Source organism: Aulonocara stuartgranti, assembly GCF_965226115.1.
Source record: "Aulonocara stuartgranti genome assembly, chromosome: 23".
NCBI lineage: Eukaryota > Metazoa > Chordata > Actinopteri > Cichliformes > Cichlidae > Aulonocara > Aulonocara stuartgranti.
Window position 1 is genome coordinate 51,604,578 of NC_138958.1, and position 18,864 is coordinate 51,623,441.

Here is an 18,864-nt window from a genome sequence, read left to right on the forward strand (position 1 = left end):
GTTAGAACTTATTGCTTACATGTTAATTTAGTTTGCAGCTAACTGCTCCCACTAACCCACTGCTGAGGGACTAGAAGAAGTTAAATTAAACAATGACTCAATCAGGCAGCTGGTCAGTTGCATTTTAGTCAGTCGGGAGCTGTTGGCTTTCCTCTGGTGTGAGCCAAACGTTAAGCCAAGGCTAAGTATTTGATCTCTGCCAGGGTTCTGACACGTCTCACTGTTGCTTTAGGCTAACACAAACAAGCCCAGCGCTTTCAGCCTGTTAGGCCCAGATCGGCACAGAAAACATCCAGCAGCTGATTAAAGCTGGTGGTAGGGTGCAGAAATAACATGGTTAAGCCTTTAGTGAGCTGATGGTTCCCAAGCCATGAGGTTATCTGTTAATTGTAACAACACCAGCCTTAGTCGTCAGTCTGTCACAGTCCGTCCGGAGAGGAGAGGAGGGGGAAGAATGGACTGTCAGTGTCAATGTTACAAATGTGTCTATTTAATCTATTAATGAAAGTTTCAAGAAATGACTTCTACTCGTGTCCAGTCCCAGTTGATCAAAACGTTCATCACATGTCACACGTAACATGGTTACTATGCCAGAGGAGGGTCTTTCTTTGGGACGTTTGGCTTTTATTTCTCTGCAATGAGCTTGGGTGAAAGTCTTTAAGGCAGCACTATCCTTAGGAATATGTTGTTGTTCATTCTGAACATTTCTGTTAATACTTTTGTATGAAGTGGTCTGTACGTTGGAAACAGAAGGTCCTTGCAGTAAATGCTTAGCTTGGCATGGCTGAAGCTTTTCCCATGTGATATGCTGAAATCTGCTGGGCTCTGCCATTAATTCCCTGTAGCGTCTAACATTCATCTGCAAAGGACAAAATAATGACAACATATGGCAAACACTGGGGAAAAACAATGATATTTTATATTTTAAACCAGTTTCCCAGTAAAATGAGTTTTTCCCTGTCGAACTAAATGTTCTTGAGTACTCTGAAAACTCTCAGTGACATGAAAGGTTTAGCATTGTGTGTCCTTCTCATCTGCTAATTGTTCAACCATTTGGTTTGGGGACTGACTGTTCTGTTTCTTCCCCCTCTGCAGGTTAGCAGAAATGGAGAATCGTAATGGCTCTTATCTCACTGACAGTATCTCACCCAATGAGAGCATGTGAGAACCGCTTTTTGTCTGTGTCTTGTTCTGCCAAACCCTTCTCACTCACTTACTGCCTTGATGTCTGTGAACTGGCTCTGTCTTCTTTGTTTCCATTGGCTGGTTTTTGTATATGTCAGTGACTGTGCTGAGTTTCCTGGATCCAGGTGTTATTCTCGTGTGCATCATCACAGCCACACAAACGTAGCTGTAGTGCAGTTGGTGGGTTCGATGATCATGTTGTCCTGAGGGATATAATGTTTTTGTCTGTTATCATGATTCTTTCTCCTTCACAGTCCCGTCAGATTTCTTACCAAAAACAGCATCATCCCAACAACTTTCTAGACTTGAGTCTAAACAAATTTACTTATTTAAACAAAATAAACAGCAAGGCACAGAGAGAGGAGCAGACGGTCCGTCCACGTTGGCTGCCTTGCAGTCAAAATGAAGGCCTTGGCGTGCTTAATCATTACTCTTTTCCATTTCTGTTTACGTTTTATTAACTTACTGTTCTAGCAGTAAACTGTGCCCTACCTCCACAACCTCTACACAAGACATAAACATACCCACACTCTTAAATGTCCAAGTATGACAGGAGCATGTTTATGCATTAATACATCAGTAAAAGTTTGTATGTTTTCAAAGTCCTCACAGCAACGACAAAACTTGTAGTGGTTACTTTCTCTGCTCTGATTGGCAGGACTGAATATTCAAAAGTGGCTACATTTTAATGAGAAAGCTAAACGCAAAATCTTAAATGGTCAGTTGCCCCAATATGTGGTGACAGTAGCCACCTCAGGAAATATAGATCCAGCACATAGTGTTATAATATTCAGCCAAACAAGTCCTGAAAGAGGTCAATGGCACCAGGATGGCATCAGCTACAGCAGCGTGCCTTTGTGTCACGGACAGTTTAATGTCAGAAGATATTTTCACGGCCTTTAAGGCGTGGCGCACGATCGCACCAAAATAAAACTATACGACCGAGACAGAAACTGGTATTTTGTAAATATAATAATAAACGTGAATTCACTGTGTAACTGTGTAACTTTATTAGCAGCGTCCTCTAGAAATGCACCAACAACACTGAGAGTAACATCCTCCTCTCTGCCCCTTAATGCTCTGTGGTCGCTATGGTAACATGTAAAAATGTCTTTCAAAATAAGATGCACAAACTACAACACGGGAAAAGACCCGGGGGAACCGAGTTAACGATTAAAACCCTGAAAACGATAAATTTCACACCCGAGCCTCGACTCTCACAGCCTGGTACCAAACGACTAGCAGACCGTGGCCCGGGGGTCGGGGACCGCTGGGCTACAGGTTCCTCTTTCTTCCAAATACAAACACACGTACAGTGAAATCAAAGAGGCAGGGTCATAATGAAGACTTATAAAGCACTTTTCTACTTGATCTGAGAACTCAAAGTGCTTTACACAACTTGTACATTCACACAAGCACTTTTTGCTGTGCTATTCAATGACACAACCACAGGGGCTCATGAGGCTATGTTTAAGTTTGGAGGTAGCAAAAGGGTGAGAAACAACAGATAAATGATGTTGTGTTGATTGTGGTTATTATTTCTGAATAACTGATACTGCTATAACTATATTGACACAGAGGCACAGTATTAAACACCCTCACACCTGTTTAGCATAAAGCTTAGAATCAGATCACAGATCACCTGTAGCATTAAAGCTGGTGTGTGTGTGTGGGGGGGAAACCAGCCACTTTTAAAGGTAACTAAGCAGAGGTGGGAAGTTACAAAGTACAAATATTTTGTTACTGTATTTGAATAGAATTTTCAGATTTCTGTACTTTTCTTGAGTATTTATTTTTCTGACAGCTTTTGGCTTTTACTCCCCACATTTGCATTTTTACTTTTGGTTCAGTGGCATCAGTTAGTGTTTATACTCGGGGGGTTAAAGAGGGGCGGAACGAATGCTGCACTCGAGCATAAAGGCAGTAAAGTCTGTTAAACCTTTAGATCATTTCTATTAGTTTAACAGACATCAGGAAATAAAGAGTTTGGCACAGAGTGTGTTGCTAGCTAGAAGTCCAGATTTCCAGGGAGAATAAAGAAAAGGATGTGAGATGATTTCACTTGGAGATGAAGATGTATGGAAGACAGGACAGGCAGAAGAAGAGAAGTTAGGTGGTTTTACCTGGTACCAGATTTAAAGCTAAGGACTACTCAGTATAGGATAACTTATTGTTCCTTTTGTGCGTCTTTACCTGTTGTAACAATAATGGAACAATAGTCTTGTTCTAGTAGTGTTCTTACCTTTGAAAGTGGGCTTTAACCACTTTCAAAAAAAAAGTTGCAGCCCTGTTAGTTCCTTGACAAACACCAACATTTAAAAGTAGTCCAGCACACATGGAAATTGAACTAAGGCTAAGTTCAAAAACGGCTTCGGGCTTCACATCCACATAAAGTGCAATATGGAGTTTGGTTGATGAGGTGTGGTCCATGAATAAAAAGTTTAAAGACAGCTGAGAGTCCACTTTACCCGAAGTGGATTTCACTTTCAAATCAGCAGTCATGTTGAAGGTGAAGCACATATCCCATAATATTCATGGTAGCAGTGCAGTGAGCGCCATAGCTAAAAACCTGACCTATTTAAATGCTCCTGAATCTTCAGGCCACAGAACTCATTGCTCAGAGCTGGCAGCGTGTGACCAGTCCAGTGTTCCTGACAGGAGATCGCTCTGGCCCTCTCTCTGTCTCCATGCGCTTCATGTTTCTTTCTTTTGTGGTGCTGTTGTGTTTAGCTGCTGCTCTTTCATTCAATTGCTTTTCTTTTTCCTTCATTTTCCGTGCGTGTGTGTGTCTGTGTGTACGTGCACTGGCATCTCTGTTGCTATGTGTGTGCATCATTGGTGGGTATGTTTGACGTGTGTGTGTCTGCAGCGATGACGAGCACATGTTGATCCAGCACTACTGCCAGTCTCTGAACCAAGGCTCTCCTCTCAGCCAGCCCCGCAGCCCCGCCCAGATCCTCATCTCCATGGAGACAGAGGAGAAGGGAGAGCTGGAGAGGGTCCTTAATGACCTGGAGCAGGAGAACAGGTCAGTGGATCCTGTTACTGTGCCTCACACTCCAGTCTACACAACTCAGCTTTGAATCTGAAAGCGGTCACATGACACATTTAACGGACTTTAGATTTGACCACAAGGGTTGACTAGAAAATCCAGATCTAGTCAGGGGACAAAACAACAAGTAACTGTCCCTGACGAGCATTAAGAACTGTTTCTTGGGTTTTTTCTTTTTGCTTTGCTCCAAAACTTAACCTTTGCTGCCTGAATCATCATCCTGTCTCTTTAACTTTATTTAAACTGAACTAACGCGCCATAAGTCATACGTAATGTAAATATGACCAATTATACAATGATGGTACAACTTTAAATCATTCATGAACACTAAGAAATGATTCAAGTCTTCTGTCGGTTGAAAGGACAGTCTGTAAAATGCGATGCCCACATCATACTCATTTATTCCTTTTCCACAGCAGACACAAGTGTGGCTTCATTTATAATAAGATTGTGATACATCTTATTTTTATTAAAATAAAAATAAGAAGTCTTGTTCTTTTGCTTCTGCCTTCACCTCGCTAGCTTTAACAAATCGTTCCCATAGCTTCATGGTATGGCTCATCAACTCATCCTCTGTACCTACTATAGCTCTGCACATCACCCTTGTTCTTGAAATTGCTTCCTTTTCCATTGCTCAGGCTTCGTCTTACTCTTCAGGATTGTGTTAAATAATCTGGTTGAAAGGTTCACTGCCCTCATTCGAATCCATCTGTTCCTGGCCCACTACCAGAGCTTGTAGTAGGAAGTGACCTCATTTCTGTTCATCTGTGCAGGAAACTGCAAGCAGAGTACGACCGTCTGAAGAAGACACACGACAGAAAGGGTCTTTCCCCACTGCCATCGCCCCCGGAGATGCTACCAGTGTCACCACAGTGCACACGTGATGCTGAGCTTATCGCTGAGGCTAAGTTGCTACGGCAACATAAAGGCCGTCTAGAGGCCCGGATGCAGATACTGGAGGACCACAACAAACAGCTGGAGTCCCAGCTTCACAGACTGAGACAGCTCCTGGAGCAGGTATGCACACACTCCAAGTTCCACATTTCTGTGTTACCATTCTCTACCCAGTGGTGTTGGGTTCTGGGTCGGCCCAAGTTTACGTTCCAGTGGATAAAAAGGAAGTCAAGGAAATGGTCGGGTGTGTAGGACGAGTATGGAAATAATGCTCTGCATCTGGCTGTGATGCAGGGTTGCCTTCACAATGTCAGAGTCCTTCTCACAGAGTCCAACATTGATGCTGAGACTGTCGAACTCGGCAGTCAGTCACCACCGCATTATGTGCCATAAAGGCAAAGAAAATGCTGCTGCCATTTTTGAGTTGTTCCTCCAGCGTAGGGCTGGGCCATATTATACCGTTCACGGTAATACCGGTATAATGTTAGGCAACGATAGGAAAATGAAATATCGCGATAGAATGGGCAGTGCCTTTGTTTTCATACGCACATGGCCGATTGTTGAGTGAAACAGATGAACCAGAACTGGTTTGTAAAAATGGTGCAACTTCAGTGATGTGGAACTGGTTTGGTGTTTGTCCGTCAGATACACGACAAAGCACATTTTTTTGCAGAACATGCAAGCGGCCGTCGTTATTGTCATATTTGTCGGACTAAGATGCTCTTAAATCTGGGAGTAATCTGGGTCCTAAACGCCGTATCGTTCAGGTCAAACAACACTGCAGCATCACTTAGAGTTAAAAACTGTCTAAATTCTTTCATCTTTAATAAAACGATCAGCATTGCTGCTTTACCAGGTGTAACTATGAAGTTTAACTTCCAGGCATCCATGAAAACAAAATGTATTACATTTAACGGAGTTAGAAGCTAGCAGGAAGCTAGCGGAAGTTAGCTCGCTAGTTTCGCTAGTTACCTAAGCATGATATAGCATGTTCTGACTGAGAGATTTCTGAAAAAAATCAAACGTACAGCTCTGCTATCACTTCCAACATAAATGAAGACAGGAAACTAAACAGCAGTGACGTTTGTAGGGTTACTGAAGTTGGGCTAGCTGGTATATAATGATGTGCTACGTGATCGCTAGCGACACAGCTATGTTAGCATAACATAAACAGTGAAGCTGGAGGATGAACACTAACACTTTTCCACTTATAAAAGTTAACGTTAAGGTTCCTCATGGTTAGAGACAAATGCAATCGCATGACAGGATGCTGTAAACGGACCAAACTTCAGTCAGGAGAACAACTGAGATAATCCATCCACAATAAGAGGTTAGTCATTAATATACTGCAACAACATGGGAATAGAGCCGCTGCCAGAGAATTCAACATTAATGAATCAATGGTACAGAAGTGGAGGAAGCAAGAAGAATGAGTTTAATAAAGTTTGATTTATCTGACTGCTTTGTTTCGCTTAATGTGCCTTATAATCCCGTGCACCTTATGGTCCGAAAAATGCGTACTGCACACTGCAGTTTAATGTTGCAAAGCACCTCTTTTTAACTTCAGTGGATATTATACATGGTTATGCTCAGGATATGTCAGCCCATTTCTACTGGAAATGCCTTTTGGTTAAACTTTCAGCAAGGAATTTGCATTTGCACTGTTGCATTTTTATAAAGCTTTAATGTACATAAAAACCAGCTTCTTGTTTAAGTGAAAATAAATGGAAGGTTGTCTTTTTGCGCTAGTAATGTTGTGGAGTTGTATTTTGTCTCGCATCAATTATATCGTCGGTTATATCGTTATCGCAAATTTTCAAATATATATCGTGATAAATATTTTTGGCCATATCGCCCTGCTCTACTCCAGCGTATGCCTGAATATCCTCTGGACAAAGCTGACAGCAGAGGGAACACAGTTCTACTCCTGGCCTATGTGAAGGCAAACGCAAGCCTGTGCTGTTGTGAGGGGCGGGGCTCACCTGGGAGTAATCAGGGTATCATATTTCAGCCACCAGGTTGCATCCAAGCCGTTGCCTTCTAGTTATGCTTTGCAAAGAGAGCCCATAAAAACATCGCTGCCGCCACTGTGGGCGTCTACTGTGCCACAAGTGCTCATCAAGTTTGATCTGAACAAGCCGGTGAGAGTGTGCGACATCTGCGTGTGTCAGAACGCTGTGGTATGGATGTCTTTCGACCTCTGGCAATTATTCAAGCACGCCAGGCGAAGGGACATCAGTAGCAGGACATGTTAGCAAGAGAATCGCAGACATTTACAGACCATTATCTCTATACTGTTCCAGTTTCTGAAAACTATTAATCTTTGTGTTTGTGTTTTTTGGAATGGTGTCTGTCATCCAAACGGTTCAGTTTCAGTCTGACCAGACTGTGTTCTCGCAGTATTTCACAGGCTTGTCTAAATGTTGTTTAGCAAACATGGACTCCTGCATTTTAGACATTCATCCAGCTGATGGCTTTCTGGGGGCAAATGAATAAAATAAATTAAAATCAATCATTCTGAGACCCAAACTCTTTACCTGAGGGGATACTGTACAGTTTTTGACTTTGGATCTCTTATCTTGTATATCGTATTGTCTACTTGCTGTTTATTGAGGTTTTCTTGCTAATAGTTTGACTGATTTATGGCCTGATTCATAAACTTTTTGTTTTGTGAATACCATCGTTTTACCATTTCCTGTGAGTATAGTGTATTTATGTTTTGTAATCAGGGTTTGGTTCTTTCCCTCCTTGCGCTGCGTTTTAAGCTCTATTAATCTTGATTGTTCTGCCTTCCTTTTATATGCGTTTTTTTTTTGTTTGGGTTCTCACCAGTTTGAACAATGCTTGAAAGAGGAGCATGATCAGATAAATCAATAGAACCAGTGAAACCACTGGATATTCTGTGGCGCTCTCCTTTTAGCACAAAGAAATAGGGTTAGGGGTTAGGGATAGGGTTGCCAAGTCCAAGAAGACCATTAAAAGGATCGATCCTTTCAGTAAATTTAAAGTTTCCAGCACGGTGGCACGGTGGTTAGCACTGTTGCCTCACAGCAAGAAGGTCCTGAGTTCAGTTCCACCATCAGGCCGGGGTCTTTCTGTGTGGAGTTTGCATGTTCTCCCCGTGTTTGCGTGGGCTCCCTCTGGGTACTCCAGCTTCCTCCCACCGTCCAAAGACATGCAGCTTGTGGGGATAGGTTAATTGAGTAATCCAAATTGTCCATGGAGGAATGAATGTGAGCATGAATGGTTGTCTGTCCCTGTGTGTTGGCCCTGCGACAGACTGGCGACCAGTCCAGGGTGTACCCCGCCTCTCGCCCTATGACCGCTGGGATAGGCTCCAGCACCCCCCGCGACCCTGAAAAGGAGAAGCGGAAGCGAATGGATGGATGAAAATTTATTGTTGTTTTGAATTTTCAAATCCATATAAATTGGACTATGTTCAGAGACATCTAATGTCCTAATTCTTCATGAGCTTGTATCTCTATACTGCATAATATCCTTATTAAACATAAAAAGTCTTAAGTAGGATGAGTGAGATGTTGAGACAAAAGGACAATCTCTAACTTTTGGATGTCTGCTAATTTTTTCCATACAGTGAGCTCCTGTTTTTTAATTCAATTCTGAAAGCGCTTTCTGTCTCACATTCACACAGTATCTTGCCCAAGGATATTTGGCATATCTCTATATTTCCAAGTGGAAATGCAAATCTTCTTGATTCCATACTCTAACACGGCAAAAATGAGCAGCGAAAAAGCCAAAAAACACAAACCCAATCTGCAGGTTCACAGTTTGGGGAGCAGATAATCCTTCTGGCATCTCTGCTGGAATATTTTAACTGAACATCTTATGCCTGATCTTTTCATCTCGCAGTAGATGAAGGGAAAAAACTTTTTTCTTCTTCACCTAACTTTTATATCTGGTCTTTCTACCCTCCCTCTGTTTCTGGGCGTCACATCTTCTGAGAGGCATCTGGCCACACCCACTGAGACATCCAATCACGTTGTTGCGCTGAATTGCAAAGACACGAAGTTGAACGCAATAGATGTTAACCCATCTGTTCCCTTCTGGTCAGCTGACTTAGTCTCCAGCTTTCCTTTGAAGTTCAGTAAACTCTGGTGTGGTTTCTTCTTTTCTCTGCTTCTGAAGCTCACTCTTCTCCTTGGTCCACTCTTCTTCCACTCTGTTTTTATTTCTTCTTTACTTGCTTGGATCTAATCACCATTTTCTTGATGGAAACCCTCAGCAGGTGAAGGTGTTTCTGAATATTTCTTATTGTTTGTATTTGGAAAAACTAAGGCCCACACATGTATGCTAGCCTATTGTTAGTCCTTGTTAGGTAGTATTCCCTAAGATGTTTAGGAATACTACCTAACAAGGTAAAAGACAGTTAAACTTTACTGGATTTGATCAAGTGAGTTTAGACTATTCTTCAATATCTACTGATGATAAAATGCTCTTAAGCTGGGCGTCAATTCCAAGTAGCACAAGATACTGATGGTCTCTGATTTTCATCAGTGAGCAAAGAGCTGAGAATAAGCAGGGTGCACGCGTCTCTGCTCTGTCGTATTACTGCCAGTTTCTTGTTTTGTTTGTGTTGTACTCGACATATTGGGTTTTTTTTATCTTTATCTCTTTATAGAAAAAAACCTACGTTACCTCAACTTGCACGTTATTTTATACTGTAAATGTATCTGTATTTATGACTGACTCTAAGCTCTGCACAACAGTGTACAAACAGCAAATAAAAGATGCTGTCCTTATGTCATGTGTGCCTCAGACGGATTCCAAGGTAAACGGCACAGCTCTGTCCTCGCCATCCACCTCCTCTCAGCGTTCCGACTCCTCTCTCCCTCTGCTGCGTGTGGCTGCCAGCCAAACTACTGATACAATGGGTAAAAACACCCACACATCCATTTATATTCTTTAATTTGCATCCACCCTTTGTGACGCATAGACGATATAAATAGATTTCTAGTACCTGTAGATGTACCTTGGACATCGGTTTACATGAGACAACACACACGCTAAAGACTTGCATGTGTGTTTCATGCTGTGTGTGTGCGTACGTGTGTTCGGGTCAGTACTCGTCCAACTATCCTTAAACGCTTTGTTTCTTTTCTGTTTCAGGTGATGATGAGCTGTCCAGCCCATCCCAAGATGCAGCTGGGCTGGAGGAAGTGATGGAACAGCTCAACAACTCTTTCCCTCAAAGTCAGGGTATGAAATAATTCACCTCTTCTGCAGCAAGATGCCTCCTTTTACTGAAACTAAACTGAGCATCTCATTTATATGAATAACTATGCTGTGATTGATGTAGTGCTCAGGTTATGGGTTTCAAACACTCTTCTGCTTTGTTGAAGAGTTCCTTTCAATTACATACTTATATCAAACTTTATCATAGCTGTAATTCATCATTTCGGTGTCACCTTCAAGCGTCTTTCTTCCTCTCTGTTACCAACACAAGATGATTTTACCTTCTTTCTTGTCTTTTCTTTCTTTCCTCCTTTTTACATGAGCTAGAAGGGAGAAAGACACACCCATGAGAGGTTAGTGGCTTACCTTCCTCTTTCCTTCCCCACTCTACTGTTGCACGCTTCTGTTACTGCTGTATCAGTACCATGTTTGCAACACTTTTTGCCCTAAAAAATTATGGTTTAAATGTCATCTGGAACAGAGCCGAGCTCTTAATAGAAGTCTAACAGCTGAAGAAATTATTCGGAAATTTGGGCATATTATGGCAGAGTGGAGATGACATGGTGCAGTGATGCTGTGGGAAAATGTAAATATCTATCCTCTTTTGCTTTTGCTTTCATTTCCTTCCCCCCTTTTCTGTCGCACCACAGCAGTGCTGGACTGGTAATCTGGCATACTGGGCCACTGGCCCTACAAGCACTGACAATGAAAATGAACTAATGAGTACAACCAGCCCTTTCTCTACCTTCGCTGTGCACTCACGCGCCTTGTAGAACAGAGAAAAAGAAAACTGCAGCAAAATGTCGAATTAACCAACATCTTAGCTGTCAGGGCTGCTGATGCACCGCCAACAGGAAGTTACTGTTGCTTAGACTCTGGGGTTCAACTTCTGACCAGTATGTAGTCAGGGTCTGTATTTTCTGCACTATAAGGTGCACTTAAAATTCTTTCATTTTCTCAAAAATCAGCAGTGCTCCTTATGTATGAATTCTGGTTGTGCTTACTGACCTGGAACCGATTTTATGTGCACGGCACTCAGAAATCTGTCAAAATGTTTTAGTACGACTTTGCTAAGCTACGAAGCCGCACCGCTGGATGGATTGTTGGAGCATTACGGCTACCGTAGTCAAGAGCCTCACGGAGGAATCTGGGTCCTAAACTCCGTCTGTTTCATGTCCCAAAGCCAAACGAACACTCGGCATCACTGAGAGTTACAAAACTGTCTAAATTCTTTCATCTTTAATAAAATGATCAGCGTTGCTGCTTTACCAGGTGTAACAATTAAGTTGTACATGCAGGCATCCATGAAAACAGAGTTTATTAAATTTAACGGAGTTACCAGTTAGCAGGAAGTTAGCTCGCTAGTTTCCACCTAAACATGATATAGCATGTTCTGACTGAGAGATTTCTGAACAATTAAAACATACAGCTCTGCTATCACTTCCAACATAAATGAAGACAGAAAACTAAACAGCAGTGACGTTTGTAGGGTTACTGAAGTTGGGCTAGCTGCTATATAATGATGTGCTACGTGATCGTAGCGACACAGCTATGTTAGCATAGCATAAACACAGCGAAGCTGGAGGATGAACGCTAACTTTTTTCCACTCGATAAAAGTTAACGTGAGGGTTCCCGATGGTTAGAGACAAATGCAATCGCATGGCAGGATGCTGTAAACGGACCAAACGTCAGTCAGGAGAATAACTGAGATAATCCATCCACAATAGAAGGTTAGTCATTAATATACTGCAACAACATGGGAATAGAGCAGCTGCCAGAGAATTTAACATTAATGAATCAATGGTACAGAAGTGGAGAAAGCAAGAAGAATGAGTTTAATAAAGTTTGACTTATCTGACTGTTTTGTTTCGCTAATGCGCCTGATAATCCGGTGAGCCTTATTTATGTGAACAGACCCGTTCATCGACAGTGCGCCTTATGGTCCGAAAAATACCGTGTCAGGTGTGACAGAACCAGGACACACTGGCTACTGGAACAAGAAGGCACGAGTAGACAAGGAATGTCTTCTGTCTTTCTTCCCTCACCCCAACCGGTTGCGGCAGATGGCCCCGCCCCTCCCTGAGCCTGTTCCTGCTGGAGGGAGTTTTTCCTTCTCTCTGTCACCAGAGTGCTTAAGGGGGTCATATGATTGTTGGGTCCATATGTATTGTTGTAGGGTCTACCTTACAATATAAAGCGCCTTGAGGCGACTGTTGTTGTGAATTGGCGCTGTACATAAAATGTAATTGAACTGAATGAGAATATGGGGCTTTTTGAATGCTACTAACAAGTAATTCCAGCGACAGAGATACATGAAGAGGATATGGGATCTATGGAGTCTTGGAAATCCAACATTTACACTTCTGGTGAAACAACTAGTAGCTTTGTTCCAACATCTGGAAGAAGTAACTACTATCACAACTAGAGATTGACGAGGTACAAAACAAATGCTACAGCAAGGTGGAGCCAGGACATTAGGTCATTGGTGAGATGTCATTATCCCCACCCTCCATGATTGGGTACCAAGCACCACAACTGATGTGTTAATAGCACTGAGTGTGAGCTGTGACTGTTAATCATAAGCATAGAAAAAAAAAGTGCTTTTTTGAATGAGACATGAGCATAAAACCCTCTTAAGTTCTGCGCGAGAGTAGAAAATGTACTAATCATGGCAGCACAGGAACACGTGCCAAGTGCAAGTGGCTGTCCCAGTGCGTGTCCCAGTCCAGCCTGCACCATGGCGCCTGTTTTCACGATAGGCAGTGGAATTAGTGCTCCAATGTAAAGTCGGTGCTATGTGTTTACGTAATGGCTGCATATACAAGATGACACTGTGACTGTTACTGCTTTGTTGCAGCCTTTTAGCAGCTTCAGTTCGTTAATTGATTTGTTTAAGAACTGAAACTTGTGGGTTTAGAATCTGATTGAGTTTCCAGTGTGGTGGCCTCAGTGCCTCTGTGGAGGTCATGGGAGCTTTAAAAATGTGCTGTATCGCTTATCAGTTAGTTTGTTTTCAAACATGCACATGTTCAGATGTGTTTTTCAGACACATGCCTCTCCATTTTCAGATGAGATCATTAAAGTTGGTGCATTGAGCTGTATATTTAGTACACTTAATAAACGGGTTCAAAAATTTGTACGATTTAATTCATCCTTTTTTTTTCGACCTCTCGTAACCTCATAAATTCAGGAGCTAGCAACATAAATGTTCCACATTTTGTCAGGTTACAGCCTTGTTCCAAAATGGATTAAATTCATTTTTCATCTCAAAATTCACACACAATAGCCCATAATGACAAGGTGAAAACTGTAAGTGTTGAAGCACCACTTCAAGCAATTACAGGCTTTTTAAGTATGATGGGCTCAGGCTCCAACTGTTTGAATGGGGAGCATTAGTACACAGACATTTTCAGATCTCTTCAGAGTTTGGAGCCAGAGCCCAGACTTGAACCAAAGTCTGGGCTCTGGCTGGGTTAGTGACTCAAAAACGTTCACAGAGTGGTCCTGAAGCCACTGTTGTCATCTTGAACTGGGGCAAAGGTTCATTTTCCAACAGGAAAAGGTCCAGACCGCACTGGTGCAAGTTATCATCAAGGACCCAACTAGTTTCCTGAGCGCATTTTTGAGTGTCATAGGAAAAGCTGTGAATATTTTTGTACGTGTTATTTACATGCAAGAATTTCAAACTTTTTTCACTTTGTCATAATATTATATTATATTATATTATATTATATTATATTATATTATATTATTTGTGTGCAGAATTTTGAGGTGAAAAATTGATTGAACAAGGTCATGCCAGGAAACAACGCAGAAACGTATTTCTGCCAGCTCCCGTTTAGTCACACGACTCTGCTTCTATCCCTTCTTTGCTGAATTATACAGAGTTTAGTGTTTACATTGTGATATTGGCTGTAACTTTGATATGCTGCAGGTCTTAACAGAGCTTTAAATGTTTTCAACATTTTGAGCCCTCATTATTTCATAAATATGTGAAAAGTTCACAAAAAAATGAAAATCATAGCACAAAGAAAACGTTTTTCATGTGCAGATATGCTAAAATTCTTGTGCAAGCAGGGTTTAGGTGAAATCTTCCATAAGTGTGTTCTTCCTCCCCTCAGGTCCCAGCATTGGCAGTTTGTTTCACATGGCTGACGATCTGGGCCGTGCCATGGAGTCACTGGTCAGTGTGATGACGGACGAACGGAGCACCAAACAGCACGAGGCCCTGCACTTCTGATCCTGCCTTTAATCTTCAGCCCCAACTCCCCCCTCTCCTCCATCCCTCCCTACTTTCCTACCTATCGCATGCTTTTCTAGTCAAAACAACTGGATTGGAAACAGTTTACAAAGAGAATATATATATAACATTTATTTTTGTGAAAGATTAAAGTTCCAGCAAGGTCTCATCAAAAAAGTACATGTAGATTTCAGTAGTTTCTTAAAATGTCCTAAAGTTGTTTTATTATGAAGAGAGGCTGTTTTGGGGTTTTGTTTTTGTTTTTTAACTTCTATGCAATTGTACAAAACAACAATGGGGCTCTGGGCTGGGGTCGAGATACGAAGAAGCATGGTCATATATTTGCCATCTCTTTGTAACTGGGGGAACGACATATTTGTATCAAAATGAATGACTGAAATAATAAGGGTGCTTTGTAAGAGAAAACATGTCTTTGTAAAACATACACTGTCAAAGTAATGCAGACCTATTGGATCTTTAAAGTAGAGTGTCTGCAAGACTGTATGGACGCGTGTTTGGTCGTGTATGTGGTGGTGCCTAAATTTCATATTGCAATCCTTTTTCCAAAAGGTTGAGAAGCAATGGAAGAGGTCAATAAAAGGAAAAATCAATTTGCAAGTCATTTAATCATTTAGCATGATAGCAGTTAAATAAACACTTACTACATTATAGCAGCTGCTATAAAGTGTGTATTTGTCTTAAACATGGCTTCTGAAGCCAGCCTTTGCTTTAGAGCCACAACATTTCTTATGGTTTAATCTGCTGCAAAGCCTAAAAAAAGAAAAGCTAAGATTTAAGAAAACTGCTCCCTTATCTCATTTTCAATTTTTCAAATATTATGCCATACGCTGTAGATGAAAGTAGAAGACTCTTTCCTCGTCAGCTGCAATCATTCCTTCATTTAAAAATAAAAGAAAGAAAGAAAGAAAGAAAGAATGAACAAATTTGTACTTAATCAAGCAGAATGACTGTCATTTGACAAAGTTTTGCAGAATCACGTTGCCAAGCAGCTCCTGCAGGCTGCTCCCTGCCACAGCAGGTCGCTCTGTATGTTTGGAGGGCACTGAGTGTGAAACTCTTCCAAATCAAAGGTATCTGTTTGGAATCCAACTAGCACATCAACAAAGCTGCGAGGATTAGTGACTTCCATCCACTATGGTGCATAACAGTGAACGAACTTTTAAAAGTATCTTTGACTTATGTCAAAGATAAAAGCCTAAAGAAGAAAATAAATTCTTAGTTTCAACATTTATTAAATCAAACACACATTTTAAATGATTTGCAAGTAATTGAATTCTCATTTTATTGACATTTTAGCCATTGGCCAAGCTTTTGGGGAAACACGATTGTGCTTCTTTTTCTGTATATTTGTGTGTGTGTGTGTGTGTGTGTGGTTTTGGGTGACAAACTTTGTTCTGTTTGAGTTCTTTCCATACATTCATCCCTGTTGTTATTCTCAGTTTTTCACCTTATTTACTGCCCAAAGGCCTCGTTCAGATCTGTCATTTCTAATGACTGAACTGCGCTGCAAGAGCAACCTTGCCTCTTTCTCTCGTGGAGATGCAAAGTAAACATGTGCATGAGAGCAGTAAGGACCTGAAAAGTGCATCACCTGAGAAGTCAGAGAAAGATGTTTGGTGCAAGTGAGCAAGAGGCATTTCTTCAGCGATAAAGATCTGATGGTGTCCCTCTCTTTCTCCATAAGTACTTCCTATATCTTCTTCAGAATATTAGTATTATCTAGTTTTCAGCTTCAGCTCTACATTGGACCTTGAAGTTCCGATCTTGGTTGTTGCACTGACACGTGCAACATGAGAATTTCATTTTTAACACAGCTTTCCGACTTCAGCAGTACTGTAAGACTAGAATCTGAGCACTGCAGTGTTACACGGCTGCTAGATTGTGAGGATTTCCTGAACTATGAAAGAATGTTTAGAGACTGGTTAAATTGAGTTTGTGTGAAAGTTCAGAGGCAGTTTCTCCGCTGTTCTCAGTCCTCGCATTAATAAATTGCTAGCTAATTCATTTCAGAACTATACTGTTCAGTAAATGCACTGTAGGAGCCTCCAGCCTGAATGCCCAGATGCATTTATCCGTGCATCCATGCATTAATCCCTGTGCACTACTGTCAAACCTGGGATATACTAAACCTTTTTCTATGTGGAGGAGGTATTTTATTCTAGCAAACATTACGTTTTTTCCTTTGGTTAAAGGTTATTTGATTTTGTGCTGTGTGTTGTGTTTCAATTAAAGCATGTGTGACTACAGGAAGTTCATCATTATTTAATATTTAACAACTCAGAAGTATGTGAAAGTGGTACAGTATTACGTGCATGCGTGTTTTGGCATCGAACAGTATCCCAGAGATGTTTCTGGCACTAAGTTTGATTTGACTGGCCAGGTTTTGAATTAACGTTTGTTTCAGTCTCATCATTTTTCAAATAACATCAGTACTTCACAACATATCAGATTCCACCAAATATATGCCTTACTATTGTATTATAAAATGCTTTACTGTATATCAATAAAGCACGCAGTTATACTGATTTGACTCAGACACTTGATTTTTTGAATTAAAAAGAAAACGTAAACACAGGATCCTGCAGGAAATCTCTGCATGAACGTTCTCTGTCCGGAATATGAACACTGGCATCCTTGAAACACTGACCTTCATCCTTTGGATGTTGATGTGCTGCTGAGTCTGGTCCTGTCGACATGGTGTTTGGTTTCTACACTATAGAGGTCTGAGGAGGACTCGCTGCACCACACAGCACACACTATGTTGTTTAGCTTGTATTTGTGTTCCTTCCCAGCTCCTTAGACTACCATGACCTGGATGACAGAGAACCTACACAGACTGAAGAAATATCTCCGAGTCCTGTTTCTCAGGGTTTGCTGCGATAAATATTCCCGCATATGATGAGAGTGGATCTGGATAAGTAAGCTGACAATGAACCACTGAAAAGGCAGGAGCAGAGGGTAGGACTTCCTAATGGAAAATATTGCAGTGGAGTATTTTAAGTTTGTGTGATTTCCAAAGGTAAACTTTTAAATTTGGTTGCATTGATCTGTTCAAGGACTTCCCAGCATTTTCAGCTGCGTGCATGGAAAGGCTAACGGCAGTGAAAGTAGTGCAAAGACCAACCAGAGAACGCCGCAGACATCACTGACCACAGACATGAGACTCATTTTGAACAGCAATTTTTTTTAAAGGAAATTTAAAAAAGATATGAAATGTATCTTGCAGCGTAATAGCATCGGTGACAGGCATCTACTGTATGAAATTGTGCCAGTAGAGTGTGAGGGTTGATCTAACAGGAATGACAAAACCATCCAACACAGTTATTGTTTATGCAGTTCGACGTGGATGATGCTGCCTACATCTGGCCACAGATACACTTTGCAGTCCATACCTGCAGTCTGCCAATGGCGAACCATACTGAGCCCATTAGCAACAAATGGGCTCCACTGCCTGCGTTGCTCCTCTGAAAATGAAGCGCTTAATTCTATTCACATTTATTTAAAGAAAGGAAAAATATCCTTTTAATAGAAGAAACCTCTGGAAGAACCAGGCTCAGGGAGGGGCGGCCAACTGCCGTGACTGTTTAGGGTGAGAGAGGGAAGACAGGATAAAGACAGAGCCAGAGGTCAATGATAACTAAAGATTAAATACAGAGGTGTATAAATGCAGACTTTAAGTTTAGGCACACCATCTGGGGCCTCCCTCTTCTTTCTGCTGAAGGATGGTTGCTGCCTCAGGTCTTCAGCACTCTTAGTGTGTTTTGTTACAGATGCTGCAGTTGGAGACTCGGCTCCATTCCTTCCCCCTTTTCTCTCTGCATTGAATCATATCTGTTATTAACCTCTGTCTCTCTTCCACAGCATGTCTTTATCCTGTCTTCCTTCTCTCACCCCAACCAATCACAGCAGATGGCCCCGCCCCTCCCTGAGCCTGGTTCTGCTGGAGGTTTCTTCCTGTTAAAAGGGAGTTTTTCCTTCCCACTGTCGCCAAAGTGCTGCTCATAGGGGGTCATATGATTGTTGGGTTTTTCTCTCTGTGTGTTATTGTAGGGTCAACCTTACAATATAAAAGCTCCTTGAGGCGACTGTTGCTGTGATTTGCTGTGTAAATAAAATAAAATTGAATTTTGACATTTTATACATGATTCTGAGATTTGGTAATGATTTATCCTGTTGTCAGCCAGCAGGGTGGATCAGTGGCTAACACTGTCACCTCAAATACTTTGTTCTGTATTTCTTTATTAAAATAAACGAGGGCTTTTCTAGGGTAATTTGTAT

At 41.5% G+C, this 18,864-nt stretch overlaps 1 protein-coding gene across 1 annotated transcript in view; it reads left to right on the forward strand.

Annotated features, from left to right (window-relative positions):
• The window catches only part of LOC309700336 (dystrophin-like), a 208,343-nt gene extending 191,232 nt beyond the window's left edge, over positions 1–17,111 (forward strand). The window contains 7 exon segments of the mRNA XM_082523857.1: positions 1,096–1,161; positions 4,055–4,213; positions 5,011–5,254; positions 9,909–10,023; positions 10,259–10,348; positions 14,447–14,532; positions 14,534–17,111. Of these exon segments, the coding sequence (XP_082379983.1) occupies positions 1,096–1,161; positions 4,055–4,213; positions 5,011–5,254; positions 9,909–10,023; positions 10,259–10,348; positions 14,447–14,532; positions 14,534–14,716 (943 nt within the window). The 3' untranslated portion in view covers positions 14,717–17,111.
• Positions 17,112–18,864: the final 1,753 nt, after the last annotated feature.